The 21,395-nt window shown below is 42.9% G+C and overlaps 1 protein-coding gene and 1 long non-coding RNA gene across 2 annotated transcripts in view; both read left to right on the plus strand.

The window, feature by feature from the left end:
* LOC117754516 (hemicentin-2-like) overlaps nucleotides 1-21,395 on the plus strand; it is a 541,775-nt gene that overhangs the window by 37,899 nt on the left and 482,481 nt on the right. Inside the window, exons 9-11 of the mRNA XM_034573444.1 lie at nucleotides 5,738-5,998; nucleotides 14,192-14,458; nucleotides 15,049-15,309. Coding sequence (XP_034429335.1) covers nucleotides 5,738-5,998; nucleotides 14,192-14,458; nucleotides 15,049-15,309 — 789 coding nt within the window. The remainder of the gene's footprint in view (nucleotides 1-5,737; nucleotides 5,999-14,191; nucleotides 14,459-15,048; nucleotides 15,310-21,395) is intronic.
* Nucleotides 12,036-13,538, plus strand: LOC117758724. Its single transcript, XR_004613351.1, has 3 exons — nucleotides 12,036-12,096; nucleotides 12,233-12,454; nucleotides 13,405-13,538. It is a non-coding gene; the product is annotated as an uncharacterized LOC117758724 (long non-coding RNA).

The raw sequence follows: 21,395 nt of genomic DNA on the forward strand, positions 1-21,395 counted from the left end.
GGCGTGGATCCAGGTGGCTCTTTCAGCAACTTTCACTGCTGTGTGGGTTGTGAGCAGTACCTGGTAGGGGCCTTGCCACCTGTGTCCTGATGTCTGAAAGAGAAGAAGTCAGGTTAGAGCAATAGGACAACATATCATGATCACACAAGTCTGTGGATGGAAGCGGAGAAGACGCAGGATCAACACCAATGTGGGGTTCGTTTTCTCATCCTCATGTACATCAGCACCAGAGGCAGGACTTTTGTCGATGCAAGACCTGTGCCTTCACAGCACTTTGCAAGTTTAGTTTTGAGTGTGCCGTTCTCTCGTTCCACAGCTCCACCACTGGCTGGATGATATGCACAGTGTGTTCGCACATCCATAGTTAGATGAGAACCGAGTTGTTTGACAGCTTCGTTTACGAAGTGTCTGCCATTGTCACTGGAAATTCTGCTAGGAATTCCCCATCGTGGAATAATGTCTCTTAACAATGCAAAATGGCAGACAGAAGATCTGTGATGAGACCGTGGTGTGCTATCTTTTTACCAGAAGATTTGAGGACGTTTCTGTGTTGCCAAAGGGCGCCAAAATCATGAGTTACACTGAACGCATATCTGGAGTCAGTGTAGACTGTGAGTGTTTTACCAGTAGCCAATTTGCATGCTTCCATGAGTGCAATGAGCTCTGCTTCATCCGGAAGCGGAAGAAGTGTGGCTGGGTTCAAAGTTGAACAGCGTTTCACTGTGATGTTGGGCATGTCAAGAAGAACAGTGTGATACCTCAACCAGCGAGCAGCAGAGAGATGTGAGGTCTTCTGTTCTGTAAGAATGAGAGACACAGCATGAGGGACAAGGAGTGTCAAGTCAGAGTAACCTACTATGTCTCGTGAGGCAAGGACAGCTTTTTTTTTTTCACAGGCGGCCACTGCACGCAAACAACGTGGAAGGCGAGCTGCCACCGGATCAAGTTCGGCGGAGAAGTAGGCGACAGGGCGATATTTGTCACCATGAGACTGAAGGAAGACGGAAGTCATGCAGCGGTCTCTCTCATCCACAGCCTGAACAAAAGGTTTGTCAGGGTTAGGGAGAGCAAGAGTGGGAGATTGCTGCAGCGTCTTCTTCAGTGTGACAAATGCCTCGACTGCCTCTGGAGTCCAAACGACACGTTCGTGAGGAATGAGTGATTTGCCATGGTATAGAGCACCTAAAGGGGCTTCAAGAAGAGCCAAGTCAGGAATGAACGTTCTACAGAAAGTGCATGTGACGATGAATGACATGAGTTGTTTCTTCGTCAAGGGTTTAGGCATGTTAACAATAGCTTCTACTCTCTTATCAGACAGGGATTTGCCATCTTTGGTGATGACATGACCCAGAAATGTGACAGTTTGTTGTACAAACGGTAGTTTGCTGAGGCTGACTTTATGGCCCTCACGAGCCAGATGTCTCAGCAAAGCGATCGTATTTGTTTCACATTGCTCCTGTGTGGGACTGGCAATTAGTAGATCATCAACATATTGCAAGAGAGCTGAACCCGGAGTGAGGATGAGGGGTTCAAGACTGTTCCTGAGAGCCTGATTGTATAATGATGGAGATTCACAGTAGCCTTGACATAGGCGTGTGAACATGTAGGCCTTGTTTTCAAAATTAAAAGCTAACCAGTACTGGCTGTCCCTGTGGACAGGAACACAAAAAAAAAGTATTGGATAAGTCTACAACCGAAAACCACGCTGCATTAGACGGAATTTGGGAAAGCAGCGTGTATGGGTCGGGAACAATATGCTATCGAGCAATTACAGCATCATTCACAGCCTTCAGATCCTGCACAAACCGCCACTCAGTAGGTTGACCTTTGTCTCTGATCTTCTTAACTGGGAACAGTGGAGTGCGGACCGTTGAATCAGGGCAGGGGACAATTACACCAGCCTGCAAAAAGGATTCAAAAACAGGACGTATCCCCTCCACTGCTTTCTGTCTGAGTGGATATTGTTGTTTACATGGCCTATAATCAGATTTTGGAGTGATTTTGCCCACATTATATTTGTCCTTTGCCCACAGTGTTTCAGGCAGATCTGAAAGCAAAGGAGAAACATCAGAGGGGTTGGACAACATTGCATAAGAATGAAGGTGATTTTCAGTCACAACAAATGAGCGTGTGGCTGGAGAACAGAAGGTTGGAGACATTTTTAGATCAAATGCACTCAGACTGGGTGAATACATTACATCAGGCGTGGTTGTGGGTTGCCAACCAATGGCAGCCTGGCATGATCTGACAAATGGGCCTAAGTCTTGCCACTGGTCATCATGGGACTTGGAGAGCGAGATGTGAGGGCTGGAATTCGAGACGCGAAACAGTGCCATCTGTTGGTCAGTGAGTGAGACGGAAGCTGCACTTCTGGAACCAGACCAAAAAATATTGGACACTTTCAGAGAATCATCAGGAAAAGGCAAAAACAGAGATTCATAAACGTGATCTGCTGTGTCTGTCACATGTGAAGTGCAATGCAGTGAATCAGTGTGCATAAAATCAGAAAAAAGGGGTGACGAGAGACCCTGACCTGGAGAGCAGATCAGTGGAGGCATTTATAGGAAGTTGACACTGATATACAAGCAGCTGCTCAAGTGTGGTCTGTGACATTGTGAAGAAGAATTGTGCGTAACTGTCACTCCATCAGGGGAGGATACTAAATTGAGGCCTAACACAATCATCAAATCTCTTTCTAATAGATTAATTGGGCAACAGGGAGACAACAGAAAATCATGTTCAAACCTTATGGGATGTTTGTCAAACTGAGCGGCGCATTTGAGAGGTTTTGTGAAATTTTCTTTTACATTGGCACCGCTGGCACCTTGAGAGAATATAAAGCGACCACTCATCTCAGGAGTTGTGGGCAAATCTGACATCCTAACCACAGAATAACCTGCACCAGAGTCGACCATGAAATTAAGTTTGTGACCGTTAACACACAGTTCGAGTTGAGGCATTTTCTTAAAAGCATCACTATTGTACTTAACATAAGAACCACAAAGTTGTGTTTGCTCTGGTGTGTGTGTGTGTGCGGTTAGTTTAGCAAGCGATTTCTTCATTGCTGGAGCTTTTGTGTGTATGTGCGGTTAGAATTGCAAGCATTTTCTTCATTGCAGTGGCATGTATGTATCTGTGTTTCACTTCCCTTTCTCTGATCCTCGGCGGGTAGATTGGTCGTCTCCCCCCGTCTGCCCCCTCCTCACTTTCTGTAGTTCAGTCGGCAGTGAAAGTTCTTGTCTCCCCCTCCTCTCACTGCTGGGGGCAGTCCCTGGCCCAGTGTACAGAGAAACCTCCCCCACGGCCACGTCAGCGCCCCTCTCTTCCTGGTTCAGTGAAGTTGGCTCTGCTATCAGTGTTATCTTGTCTGTGGGGCCTTGACAGGGCTGACACAGCCTACATCATGGTTAGCTGTGCTTTCTGGAGTTGTTGATTCTTTTTCTGCTGAGTTTTGTCTTTGGTTTCTTTGTGTTGACGTTCAGCATGTTCAGAATGACATCTGACCTCTGTCAAGCGAGCATCCTCAAGCCCGATGCAGGTGTGGCCTATGTCTGCCTGTAGTGGGGGGAGCAGACCATTCAGGAAGGCCTGTTTCAGATGTGTTTCATAAGCCCCTGGCTCGTTGCCAAGGTTGTCAGGTATGGGGATGCCTCTGTGTTGATTAAACAGGACGGTCAGACGTGTGAGGAAATCTCCTACGGTTTCGCCTGGTTGTTGTTTGCACCCCGTTATTTTGGACATGTCAATTTTATTGGGGAAGGCAGTCCTCAGGGCGTTGAGGAGTGTGTTGAGAGCGTTGACATATGCTGCATTAAGCGCATCATCCCAGTCTGGTGAAGTCAGACGGAGGTCTCCCCCACAGTGCGGACATATCTTTGCAAAGTCAGTGGGGCCTAAAGATGAGGAAGAGGTGGCGTCATCATTCAGTCCTCCCGCTGCCCCGTCTCCATAGACTGGGAGAGCAGTGGGTGGAGTCTGAGATGGGCCTGATCGTTGATTGGTGGAGTCTGGTCTGTGCACATCATATGGAGGAGGGTTTTGTCGTAGGTGAGGAGGAAGGCAGGCGTCGAGGATAGGACTGCCACACCCTGTAATGGAGAATACAGAGATCTATATGATTTCTTTTCAACTTTCTCAGTTTCCTTTTTATCAACCTTAGCCATCTGTTTAAATGTTTTTTTTCTGTCCCTACACTCTGCCTCTTTTTCCCACATTTCAAGACACTTTCTTATTATCTTCTGTCTTTCCACATTGCGACCTTGATTTATTTATTTCTTTTTTCTTTTTTCTATTTTGTTGCTTTTTAATTCTTCCTCTTTCTCGAGGAGTTTCTCTCTTAAAAGTTTAATTTTTTCGACAATGAATGACCCGTTATGAGGAAAAGCAAAGTCTCTGGACCATATTGGAAGAAAAATGTCACACTTTCCCGTCCTCACTCTCATCCACAATTTCCCTTGAACACTCAATTTAAGACTTGGACGTCTCCATAAATCCTTGTTTCTTTCTCCGGCAAAACAGGAAAAATGCCTTCAACTAGGATGATTGCCACAAGGACGAGTCAGATTAACATCATTAATCCACAATAATCCAGAGAGAATGACTAATACACCCGTTCCAAATAAAACCCTTTAAATGTATTATTTCTTATGTTTGATTTTGTATTTGAGAAATCATCTAAACAGTCATGAAAATCAGAATTTCAACATCTCACCAGATATAAAATGACCAAAGAGAGGTCTTTGGATCCCTGTGAAGAAGGTCCAGAACCCAAGTTATTTCGGCCCTCTCTTCTCTTAACTGTTGGAGGTAGAGGCAGAAGATTTTCTCTCCTGGGTGATCAGCCACCGAAAACTTCTCGGGTCCAGACGATCTTTCAAGGGATCCTGTTCGTGACGCCAAGTTTGTGATGGAAATTCATCTTGAGATTTGAAATAATGAAATTCTCAGACTGGAGTTGCCTTTGAGTCTTTATAATAGTAAGCTCTGCAGAGGTTACACAACAAGCACGGGTGCTCAAAATGGAACTGGCAGCAAGTTCACAAAAGCCAGAACTTATACAAAGAGGCGTTTCATAAAACATAATATGAAAAAAAGACATGAAAGACATGAGATCATCTGTGTCTGTCCGTCCGCTGTAGCAGTTGGAAGAAAAACATCACCAAATAAGGGCATGCACCCTTTGATCAAGGTCATAGCAGTGAGACACCGCCAGATAAGGGTTCCATCCTGTCAGGTAGACAGTATCACAGCAATTAGACACCTGGTCAGGGGGATTTCCAATACCTTAGACACTGGTCAGTTGAATTTTCCACTACACTCTCTAACTTCTTTGTGACGTTACTCATAAGTCATCTATCCATTATATGATGGGGAATAATGTTCTGATCAGTATATGATTTAGTCTCTCTGCTATTTGTGGAAATATCTTGGAAAATGTGTCTTTTGGGTCAAATCTTTGTTCATCTTGACCTCTGACCTTTGATCGATCAGCTGCAAAAGTTATTATTCACTATAATATTCAGTAAGTTTGGTTCATGTGTTGAGTTATTTTGTACATTCACACACACGGGCTGAAAACAAAACCCTCAGTACCTGCTTCTGTCTGTGCTGGTGCCCGGGTTAATAATGATCATCTATATTTAAGTAGCACTTATCAAAATCAGAGATTGAAATGTTCTTCACTTTGGTTCATGAATATTTCTGAGTTGATTTCATGATCTTGCATGTTTTACACCAGATGCTCCAAAGCCTCCCTCTGTGTCAGTGAGTCCCTCTGGTGAGATCATGGAGGGCAGCTCGGTGACTCTGACCTGCAGCAGTGATGCTAACCCAGCAGCTAATTACACCTGGTCCAAGGAGAACCGAACTCTGCTTCAAGGACCAGAGGGCGTTTATCGTCTCTCCTCCATCAGCTCTGGGGACAGCGGGGTCTACTCCTGCAAGTCTGAGAATCAGTACGGACGGATCAACTCCACGTCTCTACACTTAGACGTCCAGTGTGAGTAGAAAACATCCACATATCCATGAAACCCAGCACTGTCTCGCAATCTTACAGAAAGTTCCTGGGTCCGCCCCCTTATCTGGATTCACACCAAAGTTCTTCCCTGACCCGTACCTCATCCTACCTTCAAGTTTCATGCTAATCGACTCAGTAGTTTTTGTGTAATCTTGCTTAAAATCAACAACCAACAAACAAAGGGACTGACTTTTACAGCCTACACCCCCGCTCCTTTTCATTCACCAGAACCTTAAACCATCAATACTCAGGATTTCCAGATGTGTCACAGCTGTATATCAAGCCCATCATATTGCACATGAACAATACTGACTGACCAACAGCATCACCTGGCAAACTGACTATTGTGGTTGTCAGCTGAGAATCATGAAGTACCTGACACAAAAACTAGGTCAACAACTTTATTGCTAATAATTTTTCTGGACGAATAAAGTACAGTAAGTGAAGAGAAATCTAATCGTCCCATTCTTTGTCCTTCACATTTTAAATGTGCAGATATGGGTCGTTTGACTTCTGCCCCATAAATATTCACAGTCAGACCATCAACAGCACAAAGAGGAATCCACCCAGCGTCAGTTAAAACATCCATAATGTGATTTCGTGAAATGATGTGAAAGTAAAGTTATTTCATCATAGTTTTACCACGATCATTGAGATCAGCACTCATTGGATCAGCCGCTGCAGTTTTCCTCGCTGTGACTCTCCTCTCCGTGTTCCTACTGATCAGGTGAGCAAATCTGTTCCACTCAAGCTTTGTACGATGAATTCATGAAAATCTGTCCTGTTAAATTTAATCAACTCAATTATTATGTATATTGTTTGTTATTTGGTTCAATTGATCAGAAGAAAGAGAAACTCTCAGCAATCTGCTGATCCTGGGGACAGACTTGACCACAGTGAGCAGGTGAGACACACAGTTCAGCGTCCAATCCTTTCAAACGCCACTATTTCTCATGTCAAACCCTTTTCTCTGTCATGTGAAGATTAAAAACAAGTTATTAAAATCACAGTAAAAATTGCCATTGTAAAAACAATCATCTGGTGTTTGAACTTCCTTCTGGTAATCTATCCATATAAGCAAATTGCTGAGTGTTATAATTTTCTGTGCTGTGCGGTTTGTTCAACAGTTTTTGCTGAACTATGACACTTGATGCTGCTCTAAGTTTGTTGATTTGTAACATGTGCTGCTTTAAATCTTGTGGAAGTTTGTGAAAGATTGTGTTGATTGGTTCAAATATCTTTAGTGTGGAGCACTGTAATGTGGAGCAGATCACCACTGGGTGTGGCTGTGTAATACGTTGATTTTGCGATGTTCTGTCTGAGACTAAGTGTGTGTGAGACTGCTGTTCGTAGTCTGTGTCGTTGGGACAAATAAAGTCAGTGTTGGCTGCGTGTGGATGCAGCTCTATAATTAAAGGTTGATCGACAGAGCAGTCATGTTCTTTCATATCTGTATTTAGTGAGTATGTTGCCCTTTGACGTGAATTTGAGGTAATTGTGTTACGAGTTTGGAGAGATAGCGTTGTGTGGCATTGAGTGTCAGTGAGTAGGGCGTGGTGCATCGGCGAGACGGAGAGTTGTGTACTCGTTGCTGGTCGGAACAAGACTGAGAGAAAGAAGGGAGTTAAGGGGGTGTGGCCTATCCCCCTTCCTTCTCGTTCCCTCAAGTTTCTGTGAGCCTGACTTTTCTTTTTTTAAGTGCCTCTGTGTCTGTAGACCTGCAGTTGTATTAAAGTGTTATACAATTAAATGATACACACTATACACCCAAAATATAGTGCTAAAAGAGTTTTTATCAATGATTTGCTGACAGATAGTTTTGGGGTCTAGGGATTATATTGTGTGTAGCTTGACCTCTAATTAAATGATGTTACACAACTTGTTTTGACCAAACTTGGCTGCAGTCCGTGAACATCCAGCTCCCAGATGTAGTCTTATCTGGACACAACCGAGGTGAAAGCGCACACACAAGTGGCTCACATACACACTAAGTGAGAAGTTTGTAGTGTTAGTGTTTGGAATTCAACCTGAAGACCTTCCCTCCTTTTGGTTTTTAGTAGAACCACATGTTTCCTGTCCTTGAAACACGTCTGGTGTAGAAGGAGGCGCTTTAAATAAATCAATAGCTGCTATAGTTGGACTCTAACGTTGTCCATACTGCCACATGTACAAGATTCAAAAGCAAATTTGTGTTTGCAGCATCTACCCAATCAGTCTGAGGAAAACTGTGACCTTCACTATGCCAGTGTCCACTTCATGAAGAGTCAGACGGATCCTGTCTCCTCCAACGTCGGATCAGCTGAACCCAGCAAACACAAGGAGGTGGAGGAGGTGGAGGAGGTTGCGTACGCTTCTGTCAACTTTCACAGATCTGCCCCGAGGTGAGCAGCTCTTCATTCAGGACCATTATCCTCACTAACACCACAAAACATCATAAACAGAGATATATCCTATAGAAGTCATTTGTTTTTACACTTTCATTTTCTTGTCTTGTTTAAAAATGTGTAATTGTTAAAGGAGACATATTCTGGTCATATTCAGTTTGATCATTTTAATTAGTGTTGTGACTTTAAAATGTTTAATGTTCAGAAAACATCACTTTCCTCAGACTGTCTATTGCTGCAGCTCCTCTTTTCAGCCTCTGTCTCAAACACTTGGTTTTAGCTCCTGTCTCTTTAAGGCCCCCCCCCCTCCTGATAATGCCCAGTCTGCTCTGATTGGTCACCCGGCCCACTCTGTTGTGATTGGTTAACCACTTCCTGTGCGTGTAGGAAATCCTCCACTCTCACTTTACGAGGGACACATTCAATCTCAAATCATTTCTTATAGTTTAACAAGCGTTTCCGTGGTGAACGACATGTTTGTTTGAACCCGTGTGCAGCGGGCTCTCGTTTGGTGGGTGTGTCAGAGGTGTTCCCCAATCAGCAGCGACTGTTTTAAAAAGGCAGTGACACAATGGATTCTAAAGTTCTCTACAGATGCTGGTGTTAGAAGCTGCTGTTCCAGACGACGGAAGCAGAGACTGTGACATTCAGCCTGTATTGAAGCATTCAACGCGTATTTTAACCCACATCATCTACCTCCGAGATGTTTTCCATGAGAACGCCAAGAATGATCTCCTGCGCTAACATTGTTGCAACACTTCGTAACACAAGGTGTTCAACGCACCACTGTTTACGTTTAAATACTGCTTATGCTACGTTTGCTACAGCCCTGGCTTCTGCCGATGATGCCGAGGTACGGGCGGGACTACTGGTGAGGTGTTTCAGGAGCTTCATGTTTTCTGTGGGGCAGAGGAGCTCGTTTTACCAGGAGAGGAGCTCAGACTTTGGGATTTTTAACTTTGCAGAACTTTGAAACTCAATATGTCTCCTTTAATGCTACGTCTCCATGACCTCCTGATCATTTATTTGTTTTATTTCCTTTCAGAACCAGAGGTCAGGACACTGGAGAGGATCCAGCTGCATTGTACAGCACAGTCAAAAAACCTCCTGCTGTTTAGACCAACATCTGGAAATCACCTTGGTCCCGATGGAAATATCTCAACAGCTGCGGGATGGATTTGAATAGAAGTTCATACAACTGTTCATGGTCCCCACAGGATGAATCCTACTTTGGTGACAGTCAGACTCCAGCATCATTGTTGAAGTGAATGTTCAGTTTTAAGTGACTTGTCTTGACAGCTAATGGATAAATTGACTTCGGTGACTCGACTTTTATCTGAAATATATCAGCAACTTGTAGAAGTTGTTAAAAACGCCACATTTAGCCTGAATGAAAAATATCAAACATTTTATAACTTGCAGCTTCAAACATGAAAATATCTGCGGTGTGTGTCAGACGGTCAACAAACTGTAAACTTGTAATTAACTTTTTTCTATTCATAAAATAATCAAAACAAGAATTATTATTTAATTGTAGTGTAACACTGCTGCCACTAGATGGTAGTAAAGAGTTTTACTGATAAAACCACAGAGAGGATTCTGTCGCTTTCACTTCTTTCTGTTTCTACACTATTGTTTCCAGCGTTTCCATCATCAGCCGATCAGGAGTTGTACTCATTTCCTCTGAGGACTGGAGGGACCACGTCTCATGTGGATGTGAGCTGCTACTTACGTGATGAACGCCTTGAATGTGACGGTAACACAAAGTGAACTGCTGACACCAGATGAGCTGTGTTGCCTCTGGTGTCTGTTCAAAGTTTGCATCAGGCCCATTGATTTCACTTTAGTGTTTTGTGGTACTTCGCACATCACGTGTTAAACACGTGAAGAAGAAGGAGTTAGGTGTGTTTTAATCCACCATGTTCACACGGCGGCCATTTTCCTCTGACGTCTCTCTCAGGGTGTGAAGCTCGAATGTTGTTACGAACAGAATAATGTTGTACTGCTGTGATTCAGGTTTATAATTTATACAAAAAAGATAATATATTATTACTTATTCTTCATTAGGATTATTGATTCATCATTATAATATTAGTTTTGGTAATTTTAGTAACATAATAAGTTTGTTTGCTGCACCTTTAGGAGACTGATGTAAATTATACTTTCTTTTTCTTCACAACATTATTCATATCTATAGTCTTGTTTATTTAATTTGTTGTTCACTCACAACTTCCTCTTTTCTAACTTTGTGATGTACAGTTTTGCAACAAAGCAGATTTTCTTTAGGGATCATTAAAAGTTGTTTTTTATTCTCTTCATATATTTTAACATTTAATGTGAAGCTCATTTGTTCTAATTTGCTTTTGATTTGAAACTCTTCGTATATTTTAATCTCACTTACTGTATTAATGGCAGTTTATTTTCCAGTTCAATTTTAAATCTTTCTTTAATTTGTCTTTTTCATGTCAATCTTTATTGCATCTTAATGAGACACTGAACAGATGAGATTAAAAACATCCCAGTTTCTCTCAAGTCTCCTTAAATTTGTCTTTCTTGTGTCAGTGAGATGTTGTGATGTGGATGATACAGGTTTGGTACGAACAGCCACTAAAGTTGTTTCTCACACTCGTACAAACCACAGTTTACTCGACCACCATCAGGCTCAGGATGCAGGTAGGTGCAAAGAGGAAGGAAGTGGGATGTGTTTAACAGTTTGACTTTCTCAGCCTCTTCTGTGTTGTGGGTAGACGTGTCTGTGATGTGACTGAGTTTCATCTTGTGCACATTATTTATCTGTGGACGTTTTTATTGTTTGAAGTCACAGACGAGAGCAGCAGCTACTATGAGTGTAACGGCAGCAGCGAGTGGATTTGTTGTCCTTCTTCTCACTGTGACAGGTACTGTACGTCTACATTCATGTTTCACTCTATTTTACACTCGGACTTCTGATTCACCTGAAGTGAGTTTGAGAAAGAAAGAAAAAATATAAATGAACCATTCATTCATTTTCAGATCACCACCTGTAAAGTGATGCAGAAAGAAAATATATGAAGGAATTATCATCAGTATTATTTTTTATCTTTGTTTAGAAGTTTCTATCGTATAGAGCTCAAAATATTATTATTATTATTATTATTATTATTATTATTATTATTATTATTATTATCATCATGACTGAGTTCCTCTCCTCTCGATGCAGGAATTGTCATCAGTGTGTGGAGTCATCAGTTGAAATGCTATGGAATGCTGCTCATGGAAATGTGTTTCTTTTCTACAGAAAGTAAAAAGTAAACTAAGTGTTCTCTGGTGTCGTTATGAATCTGATTCTCTGTGTTACAGTGGTACAGTGTGAGAATGGCTGGGATGTGAGTTACACTTCTACTGAGATCTGTGCCTTCAGAGGATCAACAGTGGACATTAACTGTACCTACACATACCCATCCACATCTAATAACCATGATACTACAGTTCAGGAAACTTTCTGGTTCATTCAAGAGAGTAATGGGATTCACGTTGATCTAAGGACTGATCCGGAGTATTCAGGTCGTGTGGAGTATCTCTGTGGAAACAACAAGTGCACTCTGAGAATCTCTAACCTGACAGAGAGCGACTCAGCTGTGTACAAGTTCATGTTCACAACAAACCAACCTACTGGGAGTTTAACTGGTTCAGCTGGAGTCACTCTGTCTGTCACAGGTAACATTTACATCTGAACATTCATTCATTTATTTCCTACATCTTGTTTGGTTCACTTGAGTGTGTCTGTGCACTTTTATATGCATGTGTGTGTTGTCAGTTTGGACTCAAATGAATTCCTTATTCTCACACACAGATTTGCATGTGCAGGTGAGCAGATCAGTGAAGTATGACTCTTCTATCTGGGCAGAGCTCAGGTGTCAGAGCAGTTGTCGTCTTCCTGATCATCTGAACTACGTCTGGTACAAGAATCAACAGAAGATGATTGAAGGAGCATCTTATTCAGGTTATTTTAATTCTGCAGACAGAGTTTCCTGTGCTGTTAAAGGACACGAGGATTTCCGCTCTCCTTCAATGTGTGAGTTTAATCTACAGTATTTCACTAACACAGCACCATCTGCTGGAGTATTTGAGATAATGCATTGTACCATAACTTCATGTGTCTTTAAATACTTTTTTCTGCATGGGCACATTGAACTCTTGGGATACTACTGTCAGTACTGACAAACTAGTGTAGTACTAGTACTAGTATTCTGCTTGTGTAAATAAAGATGGAAGACATGACTGCTCCCCAGAAGTGAAGCCAAAGCATTGTGATCGCCCCCTGGTGGCTGGCTGCAGTATAGAACATACATCCTGTCTCCTCCATGTTAGTGGGAAGGACATGGATCAATATAAAAAGTCAAATACATTTTTCTCAAAGATAGTTTCTGTCATTTTAGGTCGTTCTTATCACACTCTATTGTTCATGTTTCTCATAAGTTTGGTTTTAATTAGTTATTTGATGAAATGAAAATTAGATTAAACTTCATGATTGACAGCTGAGGCTGACTCAGGATTGGTCGAGCTCATGTATGGGCGGGACCTTGATACTGTGGCTCCATCTCCAGATCACTACTGTGCAGACTGTGGTTCCAAATGTGAAAGATGGCAGCGTTGGTATCCAGGATATTTTGGCTTCATTTCTGGAGAGTGGGAGGAAGTGGAGACGTGTCGTCCATCTTTGGTCGACTCTGCATAAAAGACACAGATCATTTCCTCCATATTGGCCAGTTTGCTCCATTATAAGAGCAACTTCTACAAGGTCCCTCATGTTCCTCACCTCCAACAGTGTGTTTCTCCCTCACACTGAAGTTTAAAGGGCACTTCCCTGTGTTTTTTGTGAACTGAATGTTTCCTCATCTTGGCATCGTCATCATCTTAAAATGAAAACCTGCCGACTGGTGATTCACCAGAGAAAATACATGGAGTTAGTTTTATAAATGTATAAGTTTATCTTCTGATTCTCTGATGTGCTCTGTGTTACAGTGGTATGGAGTCAGATTGACTGGGGTGTGAGTTACACTTCTACGGAGATCTGTGCCTTCAGAGGATCAACAGTGGACATTACCTGTACCTACACATACCCATCCAGGTGGAATTACCGTGATACTACAGTTCAGGAAACTTTCTGGTTCATTCAAGAGAGTAATGGGATTTACGTTGATCTAAGGACTAATCCGGAGTATTCAGGTCGTGTGGAGTATCTCTGTGAAAACAACAAGTGCACTCTGAGAATCTCTAACCTGAGAGAGAGCGACTCAGCTGTGTACAAGTTCAGGTTCATAACAAACCAACCTACTGGGAGATTAACTGGTTCAGCTGGAGTCACTCTGTCTGTCACAGGTAACATTTACATTAGACTCAGTTTGAAATGTTAGTGTGTATGTTGAAATAAAATAACATGTTTGTTCACAGCCCCTCAGCTCCAGGTACATGTGAGGAGATCAACAGCCAATCCATATTCTACCTGGACAGAGCTGACCTGTCACAGCAGGTGTCAGCTCCCTGATCATCTTTCCTACGTTTGGTACAATAACAATAAACTTGTTGGACGAAAAAAATACTTTCACCTCCAACACTTTAATGCTGAAGACAGCTATCACTGTGCTATAGAAGGACATGAGCGTTTCCCTTCTCCTACATTGTGTGAGTTTACGCCTCCTCATGAAGCTACGATAATGTGGAAATAATTTAAATTAAACTTTTAACAAATAATACAGACAGTGTTTTGATTGTATTCTCATCCTGTGTGTTAATATAGACTATCCTTCAGATGCTCCAAAGCCTCCCTCTGTGTCAGTGAGTCCCTCTGCTGAGATCATGGAGGGCAGCTCAGTGACTCTGACCTGCAGCAGTGATGCTAACCCAGCAGCTAAATACACCTGGTACAAGAGAAGTGGAGATAAACAAGTTCAACCTCTCAGTGAAGAGACACAATTTGTCCTCAGCTCCATCCGGTCGTCAGACTCTGGAGAGTATTACTGCACAGCTGAGAATGAGCTGGGAAGAAGTTCAGCAAACATCTCTATTACTGTGACATGTGAGTGAAACACAGGTTATGAAGTGAAGATATGTTGAATCTGTCCCATTCTTTGTCCTTTACATTTTAAATGTGTGCAGTTATGGGTCGTTTGACTTCTGCCACATAAGTATTCACAGTCAGACCATCAGCAGCACAAAGAGGAATCCACCCAGCGTCAGTTAAAACATCCATAAAGCTTTCACCATCCCCAGTAAACTTGAAAGATATTTCCTTCACTGTGCACATTCACGTGACGATCAAACAGCTCTCAGCAGACAGACAGTGGTGAAAACAAAACCCTGCTCCTGTGCACACGTCACACATACACCTCCATACAAGTCCACGTTACAAACTGGACGATGGTTTGGAAATCTGTGGACATTCAGGGGAGTCTGGAAACAGTAGTGCAACAGGAAATCATTGAAAAATACCTCTCACTTAACAACAAGAAGAATTTACCTGTGTCAGTTTAACAACCTTGCTGTTGTAACTCAGTGACTCCACTCACCTGAGCACCTTTGACTTTAACACATCATATCATATATGTCCCCAAATGTTAAACACATTGTCTGTCATCTGTTATCATCATTCTGTTTTCACACATACAGACGCTCCAAAGCCTCCCTCTGTGTCAGTGAGTCCCTCTGGTGAGATCATGGAGGGCAGCTCGGTGACTCTGACCTGCAGCAGTGATGCTAACCCAGCAGCTAATTACACCTGGTACAAGGAGAACCGAACTCTGCTTCAAGGACCAGAGGGCGTTTATCGTCTCTCCTCCATCAGCTCTGGGGACAGCGGGGTCTACTCCTGCAAGTCTGAGAATCAGTACGGACGGATCAACTCCACGTCTCTACACTTAGACGTCCAGTGTGAGTAGAAAACATCCACATGTCCATGAAACCCAGCACTGTCTCGCAATCTTACAGAAGGTTCCTGGGTCCGCCCCCTTATCTGGATTCACACCAAACTTTCCTGAGTTCTTCCCTGACCCGTACCTCATCCTACCTTCAAGTTTCATGCTAATCGACTTGGTAGTTTTTGTGTAATCTTGCTTAAAATCAACAACCAACAAACAAACGGACTGGGGTGAAAACATCTGTTGTTGCATAGCTACACTATATGACGTCATTTTCTAAACTCATAGTGACGACATTCCCACCATATGATCATAGATTATTTTTCAATGTATATAAGCTTCAGGTCGTCTCTATAGTCCTATTAGAGGCAGGAATACAGCAGGTAGGCAGTTTTAAGGATGCATGATGTAAATCTTGTGATGGAAATTCATCTTGAGATTTGAAATAATGAAATTCTCAGACTGGAGTTGCCTTTGAGTCTTTATAATAGTAAGCTCTGCAGAGGTTACACAACAAGCACGGGTGCTCAAAATGGAACTGGCCGCAAGTTCACAAAAGCCAGAACTTATACAAAGAGGCATTTCATAAAACATAATATGAAAAAAGACATGAAAGACATGAGATCATCTGTGTCTGTCCATCCGCTGTAGCAGTTGGAAGAAAAACATCACCAAATAAGGGCATGCACCCTGTTGATCAAGGTCATAGCAGTGAGACACCGCCAGATAAGGGTTCCATCCTGTCAGGTAGACAGTATCACAGCAGTTAGACACCTGGTCAGGGGGATTTCCAATACACTTTCCCCTTTGATCATCAATAAAAATATGATCACTAACGAAAAATAATCAAGAAACATCATAATCAACATCATAATCATAGAAGAATATCGACGAGTCTTCAACCCACGCACTTTGCGTACGTACAGGGTCACATCCACCATGGAGAGGTTCTAGAACATCGATGCATGGCAGGGAGGTGCAATAGGTAGCCGCTGCTGTTTTTGTGGAAAGAAAAAAGTTCTTTTCCTGTAATTGAGCAAGCATTTAAAATGAAAATGGAAGGAAATCAGGTCAAACAACATCATCATCTCATTAACCATTATCAAAATTTAACATACTGTATTGATTGGCAAAAGTAACTCATATTAAAATGTAATAAAACGTTAAATGTCAACATACAGTATATGTTGGGCCATGGTTTTGTGTGAAACCACACTTCGGCCTACATGTGCCATCAAACCCTGAAGCCGCATGTTCCCCCAGGACTCCGTCTCCCAGGGGCCATTAAAAACCAGAGCAAGGAACTCAATGTCCCAGAGGGCATCAACTTCACACAGAGGGGTGGAAACCCCCCCCCAGGGACACAGGTTTCAACTCCCATTGGTCACTCTGGACCCCATGACCTGTGAGGTCACCGGGCCAATATAAGCTAAGTTCTCCAGCTCCTCGAGCTCGAGCTCTCTCTTTCTAAACTCCCTCAACGGGGAGAAGGGTGTCTCTTTTTCTACACTCCCTCCAAGGAGAGAAGGCTGTCGAGCCTCTTCTCCAGCTCACATCTTCTCTTCCCATCCAACTCTTCGAGAGGAGCACAAAGGTGCAGCTTCCAGCTCATCTTACCAAGGAAACCTCTTCGCACTCCAAGCTCTACCAACGTCCTAGCAGCGACTCGATGTCCTGCTTGCAAACTTCAGCCAGCAACTGAACTGAACTCAACAGGAACCAGCAAGATGACACAAAACTGCGAACTGCACAGCAACTTCCGTTTTCCCCTTTCCACGGACTGGTCGTAAACATTCCAATAGGTGGGGGACGGGTGTTATCTCTTTGGCCAGCGACCATCTTGAAAGCACGCTGACTCACACAGACACACACACATGTATACACACATACCTATCTTTGTTTAACAATTAGACCGTTAGTAATTTGTGTTTTTATACTTTATTATATTCATAATAAATGTTTTTCTTTCACAAATGTTTTTCCATTAATGTTGCATAAGTGAATTTCGCCAACCTCTACACTGTCAAGAACCCCATATCTTTCAACTTAGCTAACTATCTATATGGTAATTTTGGTTATAGTTATTAATTTAATTGTTAATCAGAGTTCCAAATTTGTAGTTAGAACCTTAATCTATGAGACTTAATCAATAAATTGGCTATATTTTCCCTTCCTTTGAAGGGTGGTGCCCCGAGGTAACTTTAATCAATTAAAGTTATTATTTAATATTAATAATAAAATATTAATATTTAATATTTTTATCTTGATAACCAAATTTATTGAATGCCGAAAGGCACACCATTTTATGGTATCACGTTTGATGCATTATGGCACAACATATATCTAAGGTTGAAAATATCCAGTAAAAACTTTTTTAATTCTTGCTTGGAAGTAAAATTGATTCAGTATGTACAAACTTCATAAAGTAACTCACATCAACCTTAAAAATTCACAGAGCTTCAAATTAAAGCATCATAAAATATGAAGTTGAAAGGATAATTGCAGTAGCTGTTTTTGTCTAGTGAAATCATTAAGAAACACATAAGCAAGCTGGGGGGAGAAAATAACATAAAAAACCTAAAATTGAGTATCGTCATCAGAACCATCTGTGCTGTCAGTGTCCAGGTAGGGAGGGATGGGGAATAAGTTACGGATCAAGGGGACCTGAATCACTTTATCTTTTGTCTAGTCAAATTTGCATGTGCTGGATGGAAAAGACAGTTCGTTAGATCATCAGAGATTTTATAGGAGTGCATCTAGACAGAATAATGGGCAAAACAATAATAGAGGAGATCATGAGTAACACGTATAGCGAGCCTCTCAGGCCACACAACCCTGGATGTCGAAATGGATGCCATGGCCTGTCCATGGTCTCAGTTGTCAGGCAGATTTCTTCTGTGTTGTGGCAGAACGCTCGTGTGGTTAATCATACAACACTCTCGGTGCTTCTCAACCTGTGGAAGTATCAGTGTGTGTGCTTTGAGTTGAAGGCGTCAGCTGGTCAGATGGAGCTGGTACTCGTTTGCAGTGGCTGGCGTGGATCCAGGTGGCTCTTTCAGCAACTTTCACTGCTGTGTGGGTTGTGAGCAGTACCTGGTAGGGCCCTTGCCACCTGTGTCCTGATGTCTGAAAGAGAAGAAGTCAGGTTAGAGCAATAGGACAACATATCATGATCACACAAGTCTGTGGATGGAAGCGGAGAAGACGCAGGATCAACACCAATGTGGGGTTCGTTTTCTCATCCTCATGTACATCAGCACCAGAGGCAGGACCTTTGTCGATGCAAGACCTGTGCCTTCACAGCACTTTGCAAGTTTAGTTTTGAGTGTGCCGTTCTCTCGTTCCACAGCTCCACCACTGGCTGGATGATGTGCACAGTGTGTTCGCACATCCATAGTTAGATGAGAACCGAGTTGTTTGACAGCTTCGTTTACGAAGTGTCTGCCATTGTCACTGGAAATTCTGCTAGGAATTCCCCATCGTGGAATAATGTCTCTTAACAATGCAAAATGGCAGACAGAAGATCTGTGATGAGACCGTGGTGTGCTATCTTTTTACCAGAAGATTTGAGGAAGTTTCTGTGTTGCCAAAGGGCGCCAAAATCATGAGTTACACCGAACGCATATCTGGAGTCAGTGTAGACTGTGAGTGTTTTACCAGTAGCCAATTTGCATGCTTCCATGAGTGCAATGAGCTCTGCTGCCTGGGCTGAGAGGTGATGAGAAAGAGAACTCGAGAGGAGAACTTCGTTATCTGAACAAACAGAAAAACCAACACAGTTAGTACCAGAGACAGGGTCACGTGAGGCGGACCCATCGACATACAGAATCAAGTCAGAGTTAGAAAGAGGTTCGTCAGAGAGGTCAGGTCGTGGGGAACACTGGACTTGAAGTTCAGCCACACAGTTGTGTTCTTCCCCGTCATCCGGAAGCAGAAGACGCGTGGCTGGGTTCAAAGTTGAACAGCGTTTCACTGTGATGTTGGGCATGTCAAGAAGAACAGTGTGATACCTCAACCAGCGAGCAGCAGAAAGATGTGAGGTCTTCTGTTCTGTAAGAATGAGAGACACAGCATGAGGAACAAGGAGTGTCAAGTCAGAGTAACCTACTATGTCGTGAGGCAAGGACAGCTTTTTTTTTTTCACCATGAGACTGAAGGAAGACGGAAGTCATGCAGCGGTCTCTCTCATCCACAGCCTGAACAAAAGGTTTGTCAGGGTTAGGGAGAGCAAGAGTGGGAGATTGCTGCAGCGTCTTCTTCAGTGTGACAAATGCCTCGACTGCCTCTGGAGTCCAAACGACACGTTCGTGAGGAATGAGTGATTTGCCATGGTATAGAGCACCTAAAGGGGCTTCAAGAAGAGCCAAGTCAGGAATGAACGTTCTACAGAAAGTGCATGTGACGATGAATGACATGAGTTGTTTCTTCGTCAAGGGTTTAGGCATGTTAACAATAGCTTCTACTCTCTTATCAGACAGGGATTTGCCATCTTTGGTGATGACATGACCCAGAAACGTGACAGTTTGTTGTACAAACGGTAGTTTGCTGAGGCTGACTTTATGGCCCTCACGAGCCAGATGTCTCAGCAAAGCGATCGTATTTGTTTCACATTGCTCCTGTGTGGGACTGGCAATTAGTAGATCATCAACATATTGCAAGAGAGCTGAACCCGGAGTGAGGATGAGGGGTTCAAGACTGTTCCTGAGAGCCTGATTGTATAATGATGGAGATTCACAGTAGCCTTGACATAGGCGTGTGAACGTGTAGGCCTTGTTTTCAAAATTAAAAGCTAACCAGTACTGGCTGTCCCTGTGGACAGGAACACAAAAAAAAAGTATTGGATAAGTCTACAACCGAAAACCACGCTGCATTAGACGGAATTTGGGAAAGCAGCGTGTATGGGTCGGGAACAATATGCTATCGAGCAATTACAGCATCATTCACAGCCTTCAGATCCTGCACAAACCGCCACTCAGTAGGTTGACCTTTGTCTCTGATCTTCTTAACTGGGAACAGTGGAGTGCGGACCGATGAATCAGGGCAGGGGACAATTACACCAGCCTGCAAAAAGGATTCAAAAACAGGACGTATCCCCTCCACTGCTTTCTGTCTGAGTGGATATTGTTGTTTACATGGCCTATAATCAGATTTTGGAGTGATTTTGCCCACATTATATTTGTCCTTTGCCCACAGTGTTTCAGGCAGATCTGAAAGCAAAGGAGAAACATCAGAGGGGCTGGACAACATTGCATAAGAATGAAGGTGATTTTCAGTCACAACAAATGAGCGTGTGGCTGGAGAACAGAAGGTTGGAGACATTTTTAGATCAAATGCACTCAGACTGGGTGAATACATTACATCAGGCGTGGTTGTGGGTTGCCAACCAATGGCAGCCTGGCATGATCTGACAAATGGGCCTAAGTCTTGCCACTGGTCATCATGGGACTTGGAGAGCGAGATGTGAGGGCTGGAATTCGAGACGCGAAACAGTGCCATCTGTTGGTCAGTGAGTGAGACGGAAGCTGCACTTCTGGAACCAGACCAAAAAATATTGGACACTTTCAGAGAATCATCAGGAAAAGGCAAAAACAGAGATTCATAAACGTGATCTGCTGTGTCTGTCACATGTGAAGTGCAATGCAATGAATCAGTGTGCATAAAATCAGAAAAAAGGGGTGACGAGAGACCCTGACCTGGAGAGCAGATCAGTGGAGGCATTTATAGGAAGTTGACACTGATATACAAGCAGCTGCTCAAGTGTGGTCTGTGACATTGTGAAGAAGAATTGTGCGTAACTGTCACTCCATCAGGGGAGGATACTAAATTGAGGCCTAACACAATCATCAAATCTCTTTCTAATAGATTAATTGGGCAACAGGGAGACAACAGAAAATCATGTTCAAACCTTATGGGATGTTTGTCAAACTGAGCGGCGCATTTGAGAGGTTTTGTGAAATTTTCTTTTACATTGGCACCGCTGGCACCTTGAGAGAATATAAAGCGACCACTCATCTCAGGAGTTGTGGGCAAATCTGACATCCTAACCACAGAATAACCTGCACCAGAGTCGACCATGAAATTAAGTTTGTGACCGTTAAC

Source organism: Hippoglossus hippoglossus, chromosome 1 (genome assembly GCF_009819705.1).
Source record: "Hippoglossus hippoglossus isolate fHipHip1 chromosome 1, fHipHip1.pri, whole genome shotgun sequence".
NCBI classification, from domain to species: domain Eukaryota; kingdom Metazoa; phylum Chordata; class Actinopteri; order Pleuronectiformes; family Pleuronectidae; genus Hippoglossus; species Hippoglossus hippoglossus.